The sequence below is a fragment of the Pelobates fuscus genome, chromosome 11, assembly GCF_036172605.1.
Source record: "Pelobates fuscus isolate aPelFus1 chromosome 11, aPelFus1.pri, whole genome shotgun sequence".
In the NCBI taxonomy this organism is placed as follows: Eukaryota; Metazoa; Chordata; class Amphibia; order Anura; family Pelobatidae; genus Pelobates; species Pelobates fuscus.
Window position 1 is genome coordinate 117757363 of NC_086327.1, and position 25721 is coordinate 117783083.

The 25721-nt window shown below is 39.0% G+C and overlaps 1 protein-coding gene across 1 annotated transcript in view; it reads left to right on the plus strand.

The window, feature by feature from the left end:
• The window catches only part of TTC12 (tetratricopeptide repeat domain 12), a 99367-nt gene that overhangs the window by 48252 nt on the left and 25394 nt on the right, over positions 1 to 25721 (plus strand). The window contains 7 exon segments of the mRNA XM_063436518.1: positions 969 to 1029; positions 13638 to 13826; positions 14630 to 14699; positions 15239 to 15327; positions 15544 to 15712; positions 23625 to 23717; positions 25125 to 25188. Of these exon segments, the coding sequence (XP_063292588.1) occupies positions 969 to 1029; positions 13638 to 13826; positions 14630 to 14699; positions 15239 to 15327; positions 15544 to 15712; positions 23625 to 23717; positions 25125 to 25188 (735 nt within the window).

Consider the following 25721-nt stretch of genomic DNA (forward strand, 5'->3'; position numbering starts at 1 on the left):
TCACTGTTTGTCGTAATATCAGGATAAGACATCTTGAGTGCTTGTTTTGTAGTTGAAAGTCATGACTGTATATATAAAAAAATATATATAATTTGGTAACTAAGTAGATAAGTTATATGTCATATTAATTATATCATGAACTCTCTGTTACTATTATTTTACCAATGAACTGTCTACCTGGGTTATCGGAACTTCAATTTAGCATAGCCAAAAAGGATCTGGAAATAAGAACCCCCACCTGTAATGAACAGAACCACCAGAAAAAAAAAAACTGTTAACAAATTACAACACAACAAGCTATCACTCTTACCAAAAACCCAGCAATTTTAATTGAGACAAACAGTATTACTGGGGTAAAGATAGTCAAAGAAATTCAATAATGAAGGGCAGGTACACTAAAAACACAATCCAATAGCTTAATCTGGCATGATGTTCAATGTGCGTTAATAAAAAAATAATAATAATGATTGATATTATTGAGAATATATACCTAGAATATATACCACCTATACACATATAATCTGTGATTAAAGCCTTATACATCTTTTCAGAAAAAAAAATCTAGTAATTAAAATATCAAAAACAAGCCATGAGCATCGTCATGAGAAGACAAAAACACAATATAGCCTTTCAGCAATGCAACGGCATCCACTTTGTTACAAAACATTTTGTAAATTGTGCTAAATTCCCAGTAGTGTGTTTACAGAAGTACTTTTTAAAATTATTTTTATTGTATCATTATTGCATTTTTTTTTATTGCTTAACATGTTATCTTAGAAATGTATCTATTTTATTTTTAGTGATTTTTACTTCAGTTTTAGTCCCATAGGAAGTATAGTATGATTATTCAGATAAGTACAAATGTAGCAGGCGTATTCATTCTCTAAAAGCCCTCTCCATTTCAGTATAGTGTATACTGATATTTTTCCATTAGCTCGTCTGATAATATGTCATTTTTATTTCAACAGGCTAGAACATGCTATTTGAAGGTCACAGAGATAGACCCCAGTCAGGAAAAGCTGGTGAAAGGTAAGATAATCAGATTTTGATTAAATAAAGAAAGTAAATATCATAATCTCAGGCATTCTTACTCAAATTAGATATAACACAAGTCAAAATGTCAACATTGACATTTAGCATGTGTTCAGAATACTACTTGTTTTTCTTTAACTCGTGACGAAAAAGATTTTATTGTTGTTGTCTGATTCAATCCCATGTGTTTGACGCTTTAATTTTTGCTCGGATGAATTGTATTGAAGGTTTTAACATGCAGAAAGGACTGATTTTTTTATAATAAATCTTTTAGTGCTTCCTAACTGCAGCGGATCACGTCACTTAGAAATAATCAGTGGTCAATCCCTTTCTTTCCTTTCCACAAAAAATCTTACATTTAAAAAAAGATTTTGCTGATCAATAGAAGCTCCATGTTAGCATAGGAACCTGGAAATCACACACTGTACTCCAGGTATCATGTACATGTGAAGTATCTAAGGAGGCCACACAGACACAGCTATTAAAAAATAGACAGTTAGGGATTCCTAGGGTCACATACTAATCAGGAAATACTGCAAGTTTGACCTTCCTTATCATTCCACAAACATGTTGAAAGTTTGAGGAGATAGTGTACAAGATGCTCACATCCTGTAACCACATTCCCCATGGATAAATTACCAATAATGTCAATGAACTAGGGCAGTGATGGCGAACCTTTTTGAGCCTGAGTGCCCAAACCGCAACACATGCCAAATTTTTTTCCTTAAAGTGCCAACACGGCAATTAAACCTGAATATTGAGGTTTAAGTTTAGAAAAAACAACTCGGACTGTTGTCCGAACTAATTAACAACTTTTGTTTTAAAGTAAACGCTTTGTTTGAAAAGCCAGAGCAAGAATTTTCTTTGTGATTGTCTACATTAGTAATATTTCCCTTTGCTGGTGACTGCTGTGCTCATAAAAATAAATGGATGCTTTTCTTGAAGTATCTGCACTAAAGTAACATGGCTATTAAATGTATTGTAAACCGAAGTTTGGTCCTTAAGGGGTTAAAAGAACACAACAACAGAGAGTTCAATGATACAAATTTTAAATAATGATATAAATAGATAAAATTAAGCTTTTATTTATTAGTGTCTCCAACAAATGCAATACATACACACACAGGCTGCTGAATACATACACACAGTCTGCTGAATACACACACACACACAAGACTGCTGAATATAGAGACTGATGAATACACATACAGACAGTCTGCTGAATACACATTTAGACAGTCTGCTGAGTACACACACAGGCAGACTGCTGAGTACACACACAGAGACTGCTGAATACATACACAGACTGCTGAATACACACACACACACATAGACTGCTGAATACACGCACACACAGACTGCTGAATACACACCCATACTGCATTGAGGGGTGTAGTGTATGTGTTTGTGTGAGGGGTGCTGTGTGTATGAGGGTTGCTGTGTGTGAGGGTTGCTGTGTGTGAGGGGTGCTGTGTGTGTGGGGGGGTGCTGTGCTGTGTGTGTGTGTGTGTGTGTGTGTGAGAGAGGGGTGCTGTGTGTGTGAGAGAGGGGTGCTGTGTGTGTGTGTGTGTGAGGGGTGGTGTGTGTGGGGGTGTGTGAGGAGTGCTGTGTGTGTGAGGAGTGTTGTGTGTGTGTGTGTGTGAGGGGTGGTGTGTGTGTGTGTGAGGGGTGGTGTGTGTGTGTGTGTGAGGGGTGGTGTGTGTGTGTGTGTGTGAGGGGTGGTGTGTGTTTGAGGGGTGGTGTGTGTGTGAGGGGTGCTGTGTGTGTGTGAGAGGGGTGCTGTGCTGTGTGGGGAGGTGGGGTGCTGGGCGGTGGTAAGGGTGCTGTGTGTGCGGGGGTAGGGGTGCTGTGTGTGGGGGGTAGGGGTGCTGTGTGGGGGGGTAGAGGTGCTGTGTGGGGGGTAATGGTGCTGTGTGTGGGGGGTAGGGGTGAAGGGGAGGGATGCTGGGTATAGGGGAGGGGTGCTGGGTGTGGGGGGGGGGAGGGGTGCTGGGGAGAGGAGGGGTGCTGTGTGGGGGGTAGGGGTACTGTGTGGGGGGTAGGGGTACTGCTGGGGGGCAGGGGTGCTGTGTGTGGGGGGTAGGGGTATTGTGTGTGGGGGGTATGGGTACTGCTGGGGGTAGGGGTGCTGTGTGTGGGGGTAGGGGTACTGCTGGGGGTAGGGGTTCTGTGTGTGTGGGGGGTAGGGGTACCTCCCCACCCCCGTCTTACCTTTAATGAAGGAGGGGGGGGGACACAGTCATCCCGGGTGGTCCGGTGGTGGTAAGTACTGCTTCCGGTTCGGGAGGCAGGGGGAGGCAGGGGAGGCATCTTTGAAGCAGCTCCCCTGTCCTCCCGCGCGATGCTGTGTGGAGCGTTGCCATGGTAACGCGCGGCAATGTTCCACACAGTTTGCTCGCGGGAGGACAGGGGAGCTGCTTCAAAGATGCCTCCCCTGCCTCCCCCTGCCTCCCGAACCGGAAGCAGAGTAGGCGCCTGCCGTTTCGGGCAGGCAGGTGCCTACTCTGCAGTGATGGCAAACCTATGGCCACGTGCCCACAGAAAGGGCCCGGCATGCCACAGGTTCGCAATCACTGAACTAGGGGATCTCCAAGTATTTGACCCAAATATATACACAGAGCAATAGTGTATATACAAAAGTAGAGCAATTCATAAATACCTCAGCTGATTCTGCTATATATTTTCTAGCAGATCAAAGGTGTTTTATGATACATATTTATCACTTTCTGTGCAATATTTATCTGCTTGTATGCCTGGACTGTTTCATTTATAACCTGGACTTTCTCTTTAGATTTCTATACATTGCTGCTACACAGGACTAATGCATTATATGTTGACTACTTTTCTGATGCTTTAAGAGTTTTTCAAGCCCCTGGATTATTCTAACTTTATCATTTTTTGATGTTTTATATGTTGTATTTATGCTGATATTTCCATTTATTTTATATTGCAGTATTTGTTTGAAATTTAATAGCTGCATTATCTAATATCCTATTCATATTTCTAAGCTCCTGGATTACTTTATCTTTACACTTGTTAATATCTTTGGGATTTGGTGAAACCCCACTCTTTCCAGTTTTTGAGCTTTTATTCACTTATTTGCTGTCTCATTCCCTCTTACTTAGTTTCTGATAGACACACTTTTTGGCTATCAGGACTTACTACTACTAGTGCAAGGGGACTTGGAATAGTAGTGTATATGTATAAGATCATGAGGCTTCCAAGTGGAAGAAATATAAAAGATCTAGCCTAAGTTTGGCTGAGATCATTAAATGGGCCTACTCGTGTTATTAAAGGACCACAGCTCTGACCGGGCCACTGAGGACACAATGCCGTTGAGTGGCCCTAATTTTATGAGCCACTCGATGGCCTCTCTAGCGTGAGGGCCTGCTGCACGCGATAATTTCTTTTAGGATCGGCAAAAATAAATTATTGCAGGCAGGGGGCAAATGGGGCAGCTGAACGGGAGTAACTGGGCCCAGGGCAGCTGCCCAGTTTGCTCCGCATTAAAGACAGCCCTGGCTGTATTAAACTACAACTTGCATTTCCCTTGTCAGTTCCCTTCAATTCCCTGCATAGTTAATAACTCTCTATATCCATGCTTTTCATACATACATGTGACTTAAATCATTGCACCTGCATATTTTAACTGCATGTAATAAAATGATGGTCATGTACATTCTGTAATCATTAATGTGGCTTGTCATTGAAAATTAATAGATTCATTTTGTCATTGTAATGACTGCTGAGTTCTAGATCAGGGGTAGGCAATCTTTAGCTCTCCTGGTGTTGTGGACCACACCTCCCATAATGCTCTTACAGCTGGCAAAGAATCAATGAAAATATGATCCACAACAGCTGGAGTGCAAACGGTTGCCTACTCCTGTTCTAAATGTTCCACAGTCAGACAGAGCTGCTTTAAATCCAAATTCGGGATTATTCTAGCTTTAGTGACCGAATAATCTAAATTTTATTAAAGACAGGAGGCGAATATTTGCTTATCTTTCTTTACTGTAACTCCCAGCAGCAAAGAAACAGTTAACAGTAAGTAAAAATTTAACCAATCAGAGTGCACAACAGAGTATGTCCAGCTATCAGGCTCCTCCCAGCTCCTCTTTCTTGATGCAGCCGTAGAATCAACCATGTAAATATAACAGGAGAACGATGAACAGTTCAAAGTGAAGTCAACCATGTAAACGATTTTGAAGAATGTAGGTAATTCCTTGGGAGGATAGTGAAGGGTTTTCACACTAGGAAAAAGAGAGAGAGGTCGTGAAAGTATGGTTTCTTGGGTAAGAGAAAATTACTTAAGTACTTTAAATGACATGTTTCCAACCAAAGAGTACACCAAATATTCTGACAAGTCTTCAGTTATGTTTAGTGACTGTGGGTATTATCTGTAAGTGTAGTTGTAAAGAGTAGTCTGGCACCTTGATTACGTAAAATAATTGGTGTGTGAAGTAAAGGTGTTGTGTAATACCTACCTAGATGGGTTGGGCGCGTATTCCAGCGGGCGGGAAAATATTCGCCTCCTGTCTTTAATAAAATTTAGATTATTCGGTCACTAAAGCTAGAATAATCCCGAATTTTATGTCAAGACAGGAGGCTTCATATTTGCTGTTTTAAAGCGATGATAAGATGGAATTGGATACATGAGGGCATTGTCTGAAATAGAATGTTCTGAAAGTGGATTCTCTGGACCAATCTGCGGATGTGAGGATCTCCGTTAGGGAGCCTCCGGACGTAAATGCAGAAGAGGCAGCCGCGCCTCTCACTGAGTGAGCACCGAAACATGGGTCGATGCCTGCTAGGGACAGTAGCCACTTGATCCAACGAGCAATCGTGGGGCATGACACTGGTTTGTGAGGTCGAACATAGGACACCAGTAGGGGGCCTGTTTGTGGTCTAAGGTCAGTAGTGCGAAGGATGTAGTGTCGGACGCAGCTAGCTACGCAGAGCGTGGGTTTGTCGTGGAAGTAGGGGTAATTTACCGTAGATGAGTTAGTTTTGGTGCGCCGGGTAATGGAGAAGTGTACTCCCTCAGGGGTAAAATCAACGGCATGGACGTCAAATGCTCTGATGTCTGAAACTCTTCTAAAAGACACCAGACAGAGCAGCAGTGCCAATTTGGCCGACAGTTGTCGGAGAGAGAGCTCTTCATTAGAGGGCCAAGTCTCTAAGAAGGAGAGCACAATAGCAACATCCCAAAATTGATTGTATTTGGGAGCCGGGGGTCTCGCCAGTCGGATGCCCCGCAAGAGTCTACATATGGAGGGGTGTTTGCCAACCGCGGAGTTGTCAACAGGAGTATGAGCTGCCGAAATGGCGGAACGGAAAACATTAATTGACCGATAAGACTTACCCTGTTCGAAGAGTGATGCCAGAAAGTTCATGATGTTAATCAAAGAGGCTGAAAAGGGATCGACGTCCCTCTCCAAACACCAGCTATTCCAACGTTGCCACGCTGAGAGATAAGAGCGTCTTGTTCCTGGGGCCCAAGAGTCCCAGAGAAGTCCTCGAGCAGCAGTCGAAAGGCCAGAGACGTTCCAGGATCCCCTGAAATGGTCCAGGCCACCAACTGGAGGTGGCCTTGTAGTGCTAGTGGATGGAAGTTGCCTGAAGGGTCCCTGAGGAGGTTGTAGGAGACGGGTAGGAGTAGGGGGTAGTCCACTGACATCTCCAGTAGGTAGGGGAACCATGGTTGGGTTCGCCACAGTGGGGTCACCAGTGTTATCATGACGCCCTGTGTTCTGAGGTATTGTACCGTGCGTGGGATCATGGAGAACGGGGGAAAGGCATATGCCCCGGATTTTGGCCACGGTTGGAGGAAGGCATCCACTGCCAGGCACGCTGGGTCTGGAAGCCAGCTGAAGAATGCGTCCGTCTGACGGTTCAGGCGAGATGCAAACAGGTCCAGGTTGAGTGGTCCTCTCAGAGCTTGTAGTTGAAGGAAAATTTGTGGATCTAGTTGCCAGTCGCTGGAATCCCTCCAGTGGCGGGAGAACCAGTCTGCCACAAGATTGTCGGAGCCTGGGAGGTATTCTGCACGAAGGGAGATGTTCCTGTTGAGGCAGAATTGGTACAATTCCTTTGTCAAATCCGATAGCATCTTTGATCGGGAGCCACCTAGGCGGTTCACGTATCGTACTGCTGAGACATTGTCCATCCTCAGGACAAGGCTGCAGTTGTAAGCTTCCTTGGCGAAACTGCGGATTGCGAAAGAACCAGCAATTAGCTCGAGGCAATTGATGTGTAGTGCCTGTTCTGATGGGGACCAGAGGCCTCCGGTAGAACGTTCCGAGCAAGTGGCACCCCATCCGAGGAGGCTGGCGTCTGACTCCAGAATGAAATCCGGTTGTCGGCCGAAGATAGCCCTTCCATTCCAGGCTTCCATATGTTGAAGCCACCAGTGGAGTTCCAATTGTACTTCGTCTGTGAGAAAAATCTGTTGTTCGTAAGATGTTGAACGACGTAAGTAGTGTGTTTTCAAACGTTGCATTGCCCGATAGTGAAGTGGGGCTGGAAATATTGCCTGGATTGAAGCGGAGAGTAGTCCTATTGTGCGGGCTAAATCCCTGAGTCGGAGATATGGTGAAACCAGCAGTCTCCGGATGTCCTTTTTTATGGTTTTGATTTTTGTGGTAGGGAGTTGGAGGACTGCCTGAATCGAATCTATCTGAAATCCCAGAAACTGGACTGTCTGAGACGGCGTTAGAGAAGATTTTTGAAGGTTGATGACAAAACCCAAATTCTGGAGGAGAGCCGAAGTCATATCTGTATGGAGACGTAGAGTCTCCTCGTCTTGAGCCATAAGGAGGATATCGTCCAAGTAAATGATGGACCGAATCCCTTGTGAACGGAGTAGTGCCATCACCGGTTTCATTAGTTTGGTGAAACACCAAGGTGCGGAGCACAGTCCGAAGGGGAGACAGGTGAACTGCCATAGTGTTTTGCGCCAATGGAATTGGAGGAAGGTGCGGTGTTCTGGTGTGATTGGTACTGTGAGGTATGCATCCTTGAGGTCGAAGCGGGAGAACCAGTCTCCCTCGCAGAGGAGGTCCCGTAGTAGATGGATGCCCTCCATCTTGAAATGTCTGTATTTGATGAATTTGTTCAGTTCTCTTAAATTGATGACTGGTCGGAACTCGCCCGACTTTTTCTTGACCAGAAACATGTTGCTCACGAAACCTCGTGGGCTGGGTGCTTGTTCGATGGCACCCTTGGTGATAAGGTCGTCGAGCTCGACCTGAAGGGACATGTCGTCTATTTGAGACATTTTGAGGGGGGTAGGTAAAGCAACTTGAACTGGGTTCTCTGTGAACTCTAGGTGGAAGCCAGACACGGTCTGTAGGATCCACGGGTCTTGTGTGAGTCGAGACCACTGTTGGGAAAAATGGGTTAATCGACCTGCTATAGGTATATGAGAAAAATGAGAGTCCATTACCTGTAGGAGTGCGACCGCGGAGGGAAGCGGATCCACGTCCTCTAATAGAGCCACGAGATGGGAAGAAGGATCTGTGATGGAAACGGGTATTGCCCGAGTTCCAGTGTTCGGAAGGTCGAGGCCTGTAGCCCGTGAAGGCAGCTCTGCCAGCCGACCGGCCTCTGTAATGGCTGGCTCTCCCAGAAAAACGTTGGGTCCTAAACACCTTGCGTAAGGAGGATTGCGCTTTGGTAAGCGTTGTAAACACCGCAACGTGTTTGCTCAACTCCTTAATAAATTTGTCTCCAAAAAGCATGCCTTTTGCCTCAGGGCCAAGCTCTTTAGTGCCGAGTTCGGCGAGCTTTGAGTCAATTTTGTATAGGGCGGCTTTCCGCCTTTCGGTTGACATTGCTACGTTGGCATTGCCAAGTAGGCATAATGCCCTTTGTGCCCATTCACGCACCATGTGCGCATCTAAAGTGCCACCTGCCAAAGCCTCATCCGCAATGCTGAATATTTGGATAAGCGGTCCCGCTATATCCAATATCTTGTCTTGAGTTGCCTTCAGGCCTTGTTCCAAACCCTTACGGGGATCTTTCCCGGATTTGTATAGAAAGGTGACCAGCAAGGGGTCAAATTCTGGGGTAACAGCTACCTTGTCTGGGATAAAAGGTCGTGGGCATTCTGCTTTTAGTTTAGCTCTCACTTCCTTTTCCAAAGGTTTCCGTAGCCACATCCTGCAGAATTTAGCGATGTGGTCTGGGGGGGTCCACTCAGTCGACCGTGGGTGTTTGATGTACCTAGGGTCGAACAGGGGACGGCCAAGGGTATCTAGTAAGACCTCCTCCGAAATGGGGTTAGAGTCAGAGGGGGGTTCATTTAGTTCGTGAGAGGGAAAATCCTCGTCTGAATACCCTGCACAGTATTCGTCAATGACTTGAAGTTGCAGGTTGGAGGTGGAACCCTCTAATGGATCCCGGTTATAGTTGGGGTTATTATCTGGAATGGATAATTTAGGCGTCTTAGCCGGTGCTTTGCCTTTACCGGCGGTAGCACTATCGCCCTTCCAGGGGCGTTTGCGGGGGTTTTCCTCATGGTCTGAGCTTTTTGACTCTTCCGAGTCTGACAGATGCACAAAAGGAGCTCTAGAGGTAGATTTTGACTGATCGTGGATAGCTGCTAAGGCTTTTGGAATAGAGTCCGCAATGGCGTTATATAGCCAAGCTTTGAGCTCCGCAGGGACTGCGGGTTCAGGTAAATCGGACATAGTTGGTAAAGTGGGGTCACCACTAAGAAATGTATTTTTTTTTTTTTTTTTTTTTTATATAATAAATAATTCAATAGGCGGTGGACTTGTTTTCGGTAAAGTAACGCAAAGCGTTGTATCAAGAGTGGTGTCAGTCACCAATTGAGCGTGGAGTCACCCACAAATAACATGCGGTATAGATTAATAAGGGGGTCACCCTTTTGGAGGCAAAAAATGGTTTATGAAGTAGAGGGGGTCACCCTCAGTAATTTTCAGGCAATATTAATATTCTTTTCAGAGGGGGTCACCCTCTATAATGAGGCAGACAAATATAGTATAGAGGGGGTCACCCTCTTGAGACAATATTATTTAGAATAGAGGGGGTCACCCTCTTATGCAAGGATTTTAGATTTTCAATGGCAATCTGAAAATAAAACAAAGTGAAGGCACTTTAATAAAAAGAAATGTAACAGCTAAGTGCTGTTTAATTCGGTGTATACATAACATGTATGTTTGTTTTAAATGCAACTTACCTGACAACCAGAAGGCGGCGCCGGAGAGCCGTTTGAACATCACCCTGTTGCAACTGACGTGATGGCCGGAGAGGAAGCGCGGGAAAAAGCCCGCGCAATGCAGAGGGAAGGAGATGGCCGCGGAAGGACGGACCCGTCGCTATGGTGACGGTAGGGGAAACAAATGCGGCAATACCGGCGGTGTTACCGCCCGAATATGGCAGCCAGCCAGAAGCTGCGATCAGGTTACCGACGTGGCTCCTGTCAGTAATCCGATGTGTTTCGGATGTGACAGGAGCTGCAGACGGCGGTAGTGTTTTAATTAAAGTGACAGTTTTGGCATTACATGTAAAGTACTATTGACTACTTACAAGGAATGAGCTATAAAGCAATATAATTTTAAATGGAAATAAATTAGACCATTGCTAATATATATATATTTAGAAATTGATTACATGCTGTTATTGGAATAGACTCACCTGGGAGGCTAGCAGCAAAGAAAGAGGAGCTGGGAGGAGCCTGATAGCTGGACATACTCTGTTGTGCACTCTGATTGGTTAAATTTTTACTTACTGTTAACTGTTTCTTTGCTGCTGGGAGTTACAGTAAAGAAAGATAAGCAAATATGAAGCCTCCTGTCTTGACATAAAATTATAGGCAAAAGAGGTTTAAAGAAAGCCATTCTGGACAAGAAAAAAACATCTGATCTGCCACTTACAAGAGTACTGTCAAATATTTTGATTTCAATATTATGTTTAGTTATTACTATATATAACAAACATCTATTTGTGAAGCTTTTGAAAAATAAAATAAAATGTAGAAATCGGCACCTCATTATCCTGCAACTGGGTGCTGTCAATCATTGTTAAGCTCTGTCCTTCGCACCAAGCATTTTGTGCTAATAAAGCATACAGAGAAGACAAGAAATGAAGCGATGTTTCTGTTTCTACTGCTCATTTACAATGTGTGTTGTGCCTTTGACTTACTTCAAATGAATTATGATATAATCATAAAAAATGGTTTCCGCGAGTGATTTTTGTTGTGTTATGTAATGATGTAAATTCCAGATAAGCGATAGTCCCCCTTTAAATTACTTTGCAGAACTGAACATCTCCATATGTGGGTGATTTAAACATCTTGCATGACCTTGGGCAAATATTTTTTTATACAGTTTGAAATTGCCCCCCAAAAAAGCATTAACAAAATAACACAAAAGTATGAGTAAAGAGAAATATGCATGCAGGCGCCTGAATATCTATTTTTCTTTTCCATATAACATTATATTTCATGTAGTCTGCCTCCCTTTTTAATAAAGCTCTTAATGCATTTTGACGTTATTATTTTGAGATATGCCTTAGAGATTTACTTCTCCAGTACACACAAAACTTTCCCTTAGGCAATTACATATTGTCCAGAGCTCTGTGTGAGCTAGTGAAAACTTGGTCAGCTCAATATCCCACGGAGACAGAAATAAGGTCAGTTTCACAGCTATGAGAAATAAAGCCAAACTGAAACTGAATAAATCCTTTTTTCCTGCAGTTAGAAAATGCTAAGACTTTTTTCGTGCCAGAAACTTATATTGGATAATATTAAATCTATAATGCAATGCCAAGACATAGAACAGAACAAAAAAAAGCATTGAGAATACAAATGTGTTTTCCTAACACTATTGTGTCCTAGTCTCTAGATTCAGCCCCCCACACAATTAACATGCAAACAAATAAATAAGAAAAGAAAGTAAAGAAGTAAGACCTACATTTCTGCTTCTTTACATCGCGTGGTAAGAGTCAAAATATCTTTGACTCTTACCACGTAGACCACCTGGTATAAAAATTCTATGCTTTTTTGCATCTATTCTATGTGTTTATGCTTACATATTACTTATGAGATGTTCCATCAGTCTATAGTCGGGATCTTACCTGCTCATGTTGCCTGCTCCGCATGTATATACATCCGCCAGTTCCTTAGCAAGGAAAATATCGCTGTTGGTCAACCAGTAAACTAACCCTTCACTATAAACTATTCCAGTAATTTACTTTTTTTCATGCAACATGAAATACATCATACCTTTATCACTTGTGTCACTTTACCCCACTCCCTCTAGAATGTAAGCTCATTTGAAAAGGTCTTTCAACACGCTCAGTTCCTCTGCGTCCAGCTCATCTGTTTGCAATTACATGTCTATTAGTACATCTATTGTTAGCACTATGGAATTTATTGGAACTTTATAAATAATAATAATAGTAATAATATGGAAATATTACACTATCAGAGGCCTAGTCTGTGTTTATTCTCATTCTGTATTGTGACCGTTTGAGGACAACTGGTTGTCACAGAAAATTGTCCGTCACTCAAGAAGTCTCTACCCATAAGAACCTAATCTGGACTATTGTAATAAGGCAAAATCTACCATATTTCTGGACTTTTCCCCACTTTATATATATTTACTTTATAGATGTAAAAAACAGATACAATTTGTATCTTGTAATACCTTTTTTTATTGGACTAACAGAATTTTAGTAGTAACAAATATAGTATATAGTACATACTACACATATCCCTACACATCCATCCACACACAAGCACCAATACATGTACCTAAACATATACTAATGTGCCTGCACATACATAGTCCCATATATATGTATATGTACACATACACCTATTCACATATGCATTCATGTATTCATGTATATATACACTTTATACATACACACATACAAATACATACATGTATACGCATACACATAAATACACAAACACATATACTTGTATATGTTTATATATAGTTAGGCACTGTGCAATCTGCATACCTTTATTACTACTAGGCGCAACATGTTTCTTGTCTCTTAAATAAGCCTCTAGCGGTGTATTTAACTCTGCAATGTAAGTATTGCAGTTTCTACAAACCAGTTGTCCTTTACGTTGCATTTTACGTCGCAGAGTTAAAACGCCAGGGTCACTTCACTCAGACCACTTCATTAAGAGGAAGTGGTCTGGATGACTTTAGTGACCTTTTAAGTGATGCCTCTTGGGTTGTTAGTGGAGAACAACAACCATAAATCTCAGCCCAACTTGGCTAGAACTGAGGATTGTAGTACAGTAAGAGTGGGTTTAAATTAAACATTTGTGCATTGTATTCTTTGGAAATTACATGTCAGAAGTTCGGAAGTTGTTTTGCATTCGTTTTGGTAATTTTTTTTTCTTTCATCTATGTTTTTGATCACATGTATTTACTTTTAAACAATATTGCGTGGACTTTAAATCCTTTGACTCATTCAGGTAAATACCTTGTATTGTCTTTGTACACATGTTGAATATAATAAACGTGTATTTTTATAAAAGACAAAACATAGAACAAACTGATCACAATGCAATACGTGTCCCAGTTGTTTTGCTTGTATTAATGAGCCTTCTTATACAGGTTATCTGGATAAGGTTGACTCCCAGGAGAGAAAACACAATCAGGAACAAAAAGCTCTAAGGGAATGTGAGGCTGGGAAGGAAAGTGCGGTAACGGTAGCTCATCTAATCCAGAAACTTTCTAGAGAAGATAACATTCCACTCTATTATTCTGGAGGCATCAAACTACTGATTGAAGTAGTCTTGGACTGTGAGTGTTTCTTTTCAGTTGTTATTTTTCAAATAGTTCCAGACGAAAAGAATAGAATTGGAAAACAAAAAAATTGCATAAGATGTATAATCTGGTGGCATTTTGTCACTTATTTCTGTATTATACGTATAGTACATTTCAGTTATCCCTAGAGAACTTATAATTTGGTGCCGTTGGTCAACTTTCTCTAGTTATTGTCCACCCTGCTGCAAGATATTTGTTAATAGTTAAAAAAACAAAAAAAAAAACAGTCATACACAGAATATTATCCAAACAAAACTTCTACGATGAACAAAAATGAAAGACAATGTCCCCTTAGAAGGGAATTGCAGTTTAAATGCTAATTCTTTATACCGGTAGTCATTGGTATTTTCCGTGTTTTTTTTTTTTTTTTTGCTTTAGCTCAGGGATTAAAAAAACAAACAAACAAACAAACATTACTGTGTGTGCCTACATTTATTGAGGATTTCATATACGACTATACAGATATACCTGTTCTGTAATGGGTTTCTAAAATGGCTGTAATAGTGATAAATTTCCGATTTCCGATTTTCTCCTAAATATGCATTTCTAATATTTTTCTTCATCAAGTCTATATTCCTCCAGCTTGCTTTAATTTGCATTCACAGCCATTCTTATTTAAATATCCTTTCTATTGTACTTTCTAGACATATGTTCTAGTCTCCCTCCCTCTCCTTTCTTTCTATTGTAAATCCAGTTATATGCTTTAATGCACTTTCACTGGATTCATCAAAGAGGAAATGTTATCTAAATCACAAAATACAAATATGTTGTTTTTCCAGGTACAGGACAGACGTTATTCCGAATGAATAATGGATTTGATATAATTGGAAATAACAAAGTTATAAACTGGTATGAATAACTTTACTTGTTGTTTGTAGTTTTTAGTATTAAAACGTTATCATTTTTTGTTAATGACTTTTAAAACATTTTAAGAGAGTTCAATAAATAAACATATACATGTTTAGAATGTCATAGTTATTGGCCCATACTGGTTGAAGGATTTTTCTATCTCATTTGTGATTTGAGCCAGAACGTTCATATAAATATTAGTGCACTGGTGTACCAAAAAAAAAAAATATATATATATATATATATATATATATATATATAAATAAATATATATATATATATATATATATATATATATATATATATATATATATATATATATATATATATACTCTTGTCTGTTATTTATACACATTGACCTGTATACAACTCTTGTTTGTATTGGGAAACATGGTACGTATTTTGTGAGTTACCCATAGGATGAATTCATCTGAATTAAGTCTCTACTAATTTCATTTGAGACCAATTTCCGAGAAAAATTAAGTTTATACGTGTCCTATAATCTAATAGTTATATGCATTCCTTGGTGTTTTGAATAGGAGTCTGCACTCAGCACTAGAAGATGATATCCATAAAGATCTTCGTCTATCTGTTCTTACCCTCTGGAAGACTGTCTGCAATGAAAATGGTAAAACAAAACCTACATTGTTACTGTATTCAGATATATATGTTCAGCTACAGTTGATTTATATCAGCATGCATTATTGTAAAATGTAGTTTTTTTGTAGTATGTTTTATTCATTTATGTTATTCTATATTGTTGCTATGTCGGAGTATTTATGAAATTAGAAATGCAATGGTTTAAATGTGATTGTCAAGAAATGCTTTTTGTTGTTGGATACAGAAGAGAACCAGTCCTTGTTGATCAGTCGACCTAGTGTAAACAAGCAAATCCTTACGATGCTTTCCTCAAAGGATCCCGATGTTCAAAGAGATACACTTGCCCTGCTTAGTGTTTATACCATGACAGAGAGAGGAAGGTCTCTTCTTCTCGAAAATACAGATGCTCCCAGGTATGTTCCTTAAATTTAATTTATCATGAGAGCTTTGCTTCCAGTTTTAGAGACCTGGGTTCATTCTCGTTTGGACATATTTCAGAACACTTGATGACACAGATATTTTGATTAGTTATTTTGCAAGTTGTTTGGGAAAATTTATGGCTATCTTGGAGGATATGGGTTGTCCAAGCATAGCAAATCTAGAAAACTGTAATAAGAAGGTCACACGAATTGATTAAAACAGGGTTACATGATGTTTGTAAAATAATTTCAGCTGTAAAGACTAGAGGAAGTTTCATGATTGAGGGGCACATTGTTTGCTAAGCCTCAGTAGATGCACACTTTTATTATGTTTTATTTGTATTTGTGGGGTACTAGGCATCATGCAATATTCATAAATAATAATGTCAGTGTAGGTTAGATCATTGTGCATGGACTAACGAATGATTAAAGTTAAAGACAGTAAGGATTAAACAATACACTGCAGAAGTAGGGATATTTACCGTATCTTCCAAATAGATTTTCATTCCATGGCTCTAATTAAATAATAGGCCCTCCAAAAATGTGTGTGTGGGAGGGAAAAATATGTATATTTACAAAGTATACAAGGATGAAACATTAAGTGTACATTTCACACATCCTGATTGATATTGTTAATCAAAAATAAAGCTGACTTGGAGAATTATTCTAATTAAACACGCGTGGCCTAAAATTTGAAATTCGTTTTGAATTCCCAACAATTTGCACTTTAGTTAATCTTTGAATTTCCTACACAATGGGATAATTATTATATCGTTTTGAGTGTTATACAAATGTTTTGTCCAATTTTTATCAGATCTTTTCTGGAGGGTCAAAAGTAACCAGTAATTATATGAGCCATCTCCTCTAAGTAGTCAAACTGTTTGACAATTACCTGGAGTCCACCGGCCACTTGTCTCAGTCCCTGGAAGAGCTGGACGATTCTAAAAACGGTAGTGCTGGGCAAACTTAATGCAGTGAGTGCTTCTGACTTTCCTGGGAAGGTGACTGACGTCGGGTTGAACCTGGGAAAGTTTTCAAACCATTTGCAAATGGTTTGCCTAGTTACCCTGGGACAGTGATAGATTACCCTGACATCATAACTGCAACAGCATGCTTAAGTGGTTATTGTGCTTGGAGTATTCCTTTGAACTTTTTCCATCCTTCTAATAGTAAATTCATAATAGAAATAAGTTGTAGCGTAAGCTATAGATTTGTGTAAAACTAGTGAATGTATAAAAGATTTATATTTTAATTTGAAGAAGCATCCTCATACCGGTCCAGTCCAGTATGATGCTTGGGTATGAATAAAATCTGACATTTCACTGTACCAAATAAAATAGAAATAGAAAGCCTTCTCAGACACAACATTGTTGCATTGACAGTTACATACACTAATCAGCTACTACATTTAAACCACCTGCCTAATGTTTTCTACATTTCCCCTAATGATACCAAAGCAGCTCTGATGCATCGATGCATTGACTCCAAGGCATTGACTGTGTTATCTGGCACCAAAACATTAGCAGCAGATTTTGTAAGTCCTGCAAGTTTCCAATATGGGGCCTCCATGATAGGATTTGTTGTTTAGCACATCTCACAGGTTAAGATCTGTGGGATTTGGAGGCCAAGGCAACACCTTGAACTTGGCCTCAAAATTTCTAACTTTTTGCCATGTTCCTCAAACCATTCCTGAAACGTTTTTGCAGTGTGGCAGCATTATCTTGCTGAAAGAGGCCACTGCCATCAGGAAACACCATTACCATGAAGGGATGTACATGGTTTGCAACAATCTCTAGGTATCTGGTACATGTCAAAGTGACATCCACATGAACATCAGAACATTGCTTAGAGCATAACACTTCCTCCGCCAGCCTGCTTTCTCCCCTTAGTGCATCATTCTGCCATCTCTTTCTTGGGTAAATGATAAACTTCCACCAACACTTCTATGTGATCAGACTAGACAGGCTAGCCTTTGTTCCCTTCTGTGTGAGCCTAGGGCATCCATGACCGTGATGCTGGCTCACTGGTTATCCTTCCTTGCCCACTTTAATAGGTAATAACCACTGCATACCAGGAACAACCCACACAACTTGCCATTTTGTAGATGCTCTGAGTGATTTTTCTACCCATCACTGTTTGGCCCTTGTCAAAGTCACTCAGATTGTTGGACTTGCCCATTTTTTTTCTGCCTTCAGTGCATGAAATTCAAGAACTGACTGTTTGCTTACTGCCTACTATATCCCACCCTTTAACAGGTACCACTGTAACAATATATTCAATGTTATTCACTACACCTGTCAGTGGTTTTAATGTTGGTGCAGATCTGTGTAAATACTTATAAAGGTTCAACATTATTTTTATTTTTTTTCTTGCTTATCTTATGTTTGTTGACCTTGGTTAGCAGCACACACATATATTCTTTATGTATATATACACACATATATATATATATATATATATATATATATATATCTGTGGTTCGTTGCACTCAGGCTGTATAAATTGCCAGGGCTCCAAATTATCCAATGTTTTGTAGTAAAATGGCTGCACTCTCGATCTTGAGTAAAATTCTAAACTTTATTACTTTATTTTAAATCCATTTAAAAAAGAGATTGACATTTTGGTCCCTTTAAAAGACTTTCATATTTGATCCCTTTAGACTCTAAGGGTGTAGTGCGCCCTTATTCTTCAATTATATATATTTAGAGTTTGTGTTGTTTTTGCTCAGAAAAGCTTTAGACTTGAGAAAGGAAGGTTCTTCTGAAAGCTTGTCATTCCTAAATTCTACTATACCAATAAAAAGGTATTACAATATACTGATTTAATCTGTTATATTACATATGTAGACATTTATTTATTTAAAGAGAGAGAGAGAGTCTATTTGAGCCATTCAATACTATCCGTGTCTTCTGGTTTACAATACATTTAATAGCCATGTTACTTTAGTGCAGATACTTCAAGAAAAGCATCCATTTAATTTTATGAGCACAGCAGTCACCAGCAAAGGGAAATATTACTAATGTAGACACTCACAAAGAAAATTCTTCCTCTGGCTTTTCAAACAAAGCGTTTACTTTAAAAGACAAACCTAAGCACAGTTGGGTTATAAAATAATCAGTAGTTAGGTAAACATCAAGCATGCAACAGATTGAAAAAAAACAATAATGAAAAAAGAAAATCACCCTAAAAGGAGTTTTAAGGATGAAATATCAATTTTATAACAATGTAAAGATATTGACAATTAATCTTTTTTTTTTTTGTAAATATTGTTAAGAGACGTGGGTGGTCTAAGAAGAGATTTCTATTCAGCTACAGTCAATATCAACATTTAAATCACACATAAAACTGAATTGATGATCTCCTCCAGAAAATGAGTCATTATGAAATCTTTTCACACCTGACCTGCACACTTTTATTTTAGTTTTAAGGAAAAAATATTCAGCAATACTTTTAGTAAGCATAAACCCCATTCTCTGTATATTACTGTGTATGAGGGAAATTAATTTTCCTGTTGAACCATGACAGCATACCAATATTATTAGTTCATCTCTTGATAGTAAGTAAAGTGACATAAACGTTTTCTATTTTAATAAAGAATTAGGCTGAAGGAACACCCAGAAAAGAGGAAACTTTTGACCACAGACCAGTCAGAGTGCCAATGTTGAGCCCTGTCAACTGCTGAAGTCCCTGGGAACATTGTCACCAACTTACCTGTTCCTGGAGCTTACGCTGCTCCCTTCTTTGGCCCGCGTCACCCACATGCTCCACACGGACCTGCAGCCTGAACAAGAAATATGTACCATTCGGCCCAGCAAACAGCTTCCTCTGCTGGTTCGCACTGGGAAAAATACTGTTCGCTGTATTTTTCCCTGCATTTTATCAGAATCTACCCATTAATGGCGCGTCTTTAATAATTCAAAACATAGGATGTTACGCCCGACCTTAAAGTGACCACATTATCTAGGCGACCAGATTACCTGGACTATAGAACAATGGAAGAAACCTGGTCTGATGAATAATGTTTCCTTTTAAATCAGGTTAATGGCCATGTGCGTGTGCATCATTTACCTGTGGAAGAGATGGCAGCAGGGTGCACTATGGGTAGAAGGCTAAAACTTTTCAGGGATGGTTTGAGGAACATAACAAAGCGTTCAAGGTGATGTCTTGGCCTCCAAATTCTCCAGATCTCAATCCAATTGAGCATCTGTGGGATGTGCTGGAATAACAAATATGATCTATGGAGGCCCCACCTCGCAACTTGCAGGAATTAAATGATCTGCTGCTGATGTCCTGGTGCCAAATACCCCAGAACACATTCTGATGTGCGTCAGAGCTGTATTGGCAGCACAAATATGATACATGACATTAGGCAGGTTGTTTTAATGTTGTGGCTAATCAGAGTATATGTGCAACCATGTGTATGTATATATGTGTAGCAGAGTGTGTATGTGTAACAGGGTGTGTGTTTATATGTGTAGCAGAGTGTGGGTATGTATATGTGTAATAGTGTATGCATAAATGTGTAACTGAGTGTGTGTTTAAATGTGCAACAGTGTGTCTATATACATATGTGTAACAAATGTTGTGTGTATGTATGTGTAACAGAGTGTGTGTATGTTGGCAGTGGTGCCACAAGGCCCATCAGGTCATTGTACGACTCGTTAGGGCTTTTAGATCAAGGGCCTTTAATAGTGGATCGCACCTGGCCCCTGTCACAGCATTGTCATCCGCCTCCCCTCCTGCAACTCCCAGCTGTGCAATGAGGCAGGAGCAGACAAACACACACATGAGGGGGGAGGAAAGCTTAAAGAAATATTGCTAAAATTATGTTACTATTTATATGCAATTGTGCCTGTGTGTCTGTGTGTGTTTGTATGTTTAAAAATGTCAGTATGTAACAGAGTGTGTCTGCATATCTGTGTCAGTGTGTGTATCTGTGTGTGTCAGTGCATACATCCCAGCATTCAAACACCAACACTGAACACAAATTCTCCCCAGAATTCAAACACCAACAATGCACACAAACACAACTCTGCATTGAAATATCAACATTGCACACAAATACATCCCTGCATTAAAACATGCAAACACAGCCTTGAATTCAAATGCCATTACTACAAACACACCACTCCATTCAAACACACACACTACACGCAAATACACTTTTTTTTATAGTTGTAAGAAAGTAATAAATTACATTTGTGACATTATGTGAAACTGTTCTTTGTGTCTGCTTTTTTTTTTCTATGCACTTGTGTGTATATAAATCGTATGCATTCGGCCCTCCATACCTATTTCAGTGGGCAATTTGACCCTCCAGAACAAATGAGTTTGACACCCCTGTGCTAAGGAACACATCAAAGAACAGAAAATAACAGCTTGTGAGAATACATGTTTTATAAACTTGGAAACAGCAAGTCCCAATAGAGAACTCCGTACTGAAACTGGCACAAGTATAAAAAGAGCTTTGTTCCACGATACTGACAGACAGATCCTGAGAGCTTTCCTCCCACTTTTCTCGACACAGAAAGGAGAGACTCTGGATGAGGTTGTTCAAGCTGCCTACCTGAACTTTTAACAAGCAATAGAAACCTTAGACTTTGTACTATTTGGACCTGGAATGGAGGACCCCCTCCTCCCCCCCCCCCCCCCCAAGGAGCTGCTTCCCTCCTCCTTTTTTCTACACAGATCCTGAGGACATAGATGTTAAAGCACAGTCTTGCTTTACATTGCCTGTGTTTTTTTGTTCTCTATATATTTTACATATATAGAACCAAAAGTTTTTTTTGTGTGTGTGCTGTGTACGCTTCCGGTATCTTTAGATGCTATTTAGTGACTAACCATTCATCTCTTTTTAGGGAATTTGCAGGAAAACATCTAAAAGTGTTTTTATTTATAAATTGGCTCTACGATTGTGAAAAAGAAATGACATGCTGATTTTAGACATGTTTGCCGGATATTCTGCTGCAGGCAAAGTGCAGATATTTGCATCTTTTGATTAGACCATTGCATTGGCCTGTGTTCTATTTAAACAAACTCAAATTTTAAAGGGACACTGTAGGCATACAGATCACTTCATCTCAATGGGCCTCCACCACAGCCCTCACGGCATTACTGCCAACATACGCACACACTCTGTTACAAATATATACACACACTGTTACTGTTTCATCTCAATGAAGTACCGTATTCCTGTGGTTCTAACCCTGCAGGAACAACAATGCTTACATTACAGTTTTAAATGCTTCTTGTGACTGTCACTGTGACAGCTACTAGAGGCACTTGTGCCAAAATAGATGAATGAAACTCATGCACCAATCAGAGACTATCTGATTGGCACAGTGCTGCCTTTTGCCGCACATGCACACTAGACTCAAAATGCTTTCCTATGGGAGAGCATTGGATTGGCTGAGATCATCATTCTTGAAGAGCTTAGCCATAGAGGCGGGGTGGTAGTGCGGTATCAGGCGCTACAAGGGAGCATAGGTAAGGAAAACTGCAAGTTTACTCCTCATAGGTAGGGCCGGGAACCTGTTAATAGTGGACTATGCTATAGTGTTCTTTTAACATGTAATGTTATTTCTTAACTACTATCCTCTTGCCCTCTATGGATTTCATAACCTCTAATAATGATAATGAGCCTTTTTTCCCAGCTCTAATTTCCAGCAACACTAAGTTCTCATTCAATTTCCTAGCCCTAGCCCTTTTCACAAATCTATATGTCTTCTTATGTTTGTATAACAGACATGTATAACATTGTATAACATTGGGTCATTGTCCTCCCTTTAAACAATGAATACCTAGTAATTTATAATGAAAAGAAAAGTTATTTTTTTTCCTAATGAATCGATTTTATCACTTCATGTCTTTCAACTTTTGTTTTATTTTTTTCTCTTGCATTCCCTTTTCTTCCATATTTGGACACACAGTCAGTGAAAATCATCCATCTTAATATGGATAATAATAATAATAATAAGCACTGCCTATGTATGCCTATACTATAATTACAAAATAAATAAATGAAATCCAATAGAATCCCGACTAAAAGAAAAAATAAAATGTAAATTTGGTGTATCGACAATTTTTTTTTTATCAGCCAGCATTTTAAAAAAACGTTTATATATATATATATATATATATATATATATATATATATATATACACACACATGTCATCATACAGTTGTCTGTTGTAAAGAATAATAGAGTAACTAATATATATTTATATATAAATATGCATATGTTCGTTAAATTTAAAGTATATAGATAATATATTTCTTGCCAGAATCTGTGTCTTGAATACAAAGTGTACATTTGACTAGTGCATCCTAGTTTCTCGTTTTAATGATTACCCAATTTAATGGAACTCTTTTATGGAAAGGAACTGATATTGTGTGTAAGTACCATTGTCTTCAATCTGCTAATCATATCATCTATATACCAAGGTCACAATTACTCTTACAAAAGTGTTATGTATACAGAATCTGGGTCAAATGCACATTTAGTTAAAATTATGTGTGATACATTTCTTCTGAGCCCTAGATCTCCTGGCATCCATAAATAACTCTTGTATAACATAGACGCTTAATTCTATACTTATTTACTTATCTACAACTTACAGATAAGATCCTTTTATCGAATTTGTCTGTGAATTACGTATTTTGTCAGGTGATAATAACCGCTGTTACACAGCCTTACTGTACCCCGTAATCACTGTCATATTAGGTTGGTTAATTACCCAAGAGGTTATGATATCTGTGGCTGTTTAATTACCCAATATTTTTTTTTCATTGCACAACATTTCTACAAGTTAATACAATCATGTCTGCACTATAAAATAATGTTTTGAAGTTATAATATCTGATGTATTCCAGTGTTTTTATAAGTGGTATCTATGTTTTTTTCAGATTGTTGCAGATACTTCTAGAATATGTGATGCTCTTGGATGTTAGAGCAAACCTTGCCATTGATCTACTTTATAATCTAACACTGGAGGAAAGGTAATCAATATCACTTGGATATGATTTATGTTGGTACACCACTACTCTCCATGTGAGTAAGGCTATATGTCTCTTTTATTGTGGAACTGTTTGGGGGTATAACCTCAATGTGAGCATTCTTTGGATCCTTGGAGAAAACAAGTTCATTAGAGCCATCATATAACTCACATGAGTGTGATCCTTAAGGTGTTCTAACCCATACTATGTACCATCGTATAGGATATTATAGGATTCGATGCCTTGTTTAAAATCATCATGTTGGCATAGAAGTAGATATTTTTTCTACACGTGAAACTAAACTCAGCTCTTATCACAGATTGGCTATATGTCTTTGGTTTTGCTATTCTGAATTAATTTGTGAAAATTTGGAATTTAATGAAGAACCCTGATTAATGCAGGTTATATTAGAATTTTTTTGACTCATTTTAGACCGTGATGAATACACTATGTCGTAAAAGCATTATTTTTTCTTTCAGGGATTCTGAAATAGATGAATTATTAAATTACATAAACGTTTTCTTATTTGTTGTGCTATGGTAGCTATATATCATGTGTTTAAAAGAAATGTATAACATTTTGTTTATGTTCCAGCTATGTATCACATGATAAATGTTTTGTTTTTTAATTAAAAAAATGTCAAATTGTTTAAATTTTTGGAGATCCATCATATTTAATCATTACATATGACAAAAACTACCTATATTGATCATTTTGAATCCGTTCTGCATTTTTTCTGTTTTAAATAGAATAAATAGTTTTAGCTAACCTTGAACACAAAAGGAAATCTACGTCATAAGAATATCGAGAGAACCTTTTTGCTCTTTTCTTCACAGTTCATAGCTGAATGCTACGCAGTAAATTATAACTCTCAATTCTCTGCAGGGTTTTTATGATTAACTGTCACTGATGGTTTGAAAAATTATAATACAATTCGAAAGTAACTACACTTAAAATCTGTCAGAAATTCAAGAGTGAATTACAGCTAAACTTACTACGCTTGGTTACATGAAAATAATATAAACCTTTTCTGAGATTATAGTTTTAAACAGTTACACAATCATTAGTTATTATATTTTCTAATTCAAATGCACTTATATACGCAAAATTATATTTTGTCTATAATTTTTAATATTTATTAGTATTCCTCAGATTTTTTGATTTTTGCAAAGAAATGGGGTGACTTTTAAATACGGTAATGGGATTAAGGTTTAGAGAATACCTCAGTTCTTGATGGCCATCTCTTCTCAACAAAGATATTCAGACAGTTCAATGTGTCAAGTTGTTTGGTAGCCTGACATTTTCAGTAGACACTTTGTCTTAGCGTTCATAGTACAACCAATTTTGTCTAGCTTTTTTACTTATTCCCTTCTACGTGTCTTTTTTTTATACTTTTATTGTTAATAACAGGTTAAAAGTCAACTTCCGAGAAAACTTTTCTTCAGCATTATTGCCGTGCATAACTGGTGTGCTGGTAAGAAAATTCAAGTTAATAAGACACATTGTATTTTGGAAGTCATTTATTAAACTATGCACGCAAGCCTTCGATTCACAAAACTCTGTCAGTATAATACTTCCCAGCCAATTGCTGGCAGAAATGTACGCAAAATGAAGGCCAGCAACCGATGGAGAGCCAAAGTGGAACATTCTTGCCAATGAGAATTGTTCCGTTTATCTCCTAGGCACTTCATGATGACACCCATGCTAGAAACCTTTTAATTCACAATGTATTTGATACAACATTCCATTGCCACAACCGGAATTTATGGCTGTTAATAATTAACATTAACCATAAACATTATGGATATATCATCTGATGAAACATAAACAGTACAACGCTTAAAGCCAATGAAAGGTATACCTGTTCGATAATCCCTTTTGAATATGAACATATTGTTAGCATAGCTCACATTTTCAACCAAATTAGTATATTTCTAATTGTACTGGTCCAGCACGGTAGTGGAGGTAATGGTTTGCTGAGACAAATCCTAGCAGAGACAAATCCTA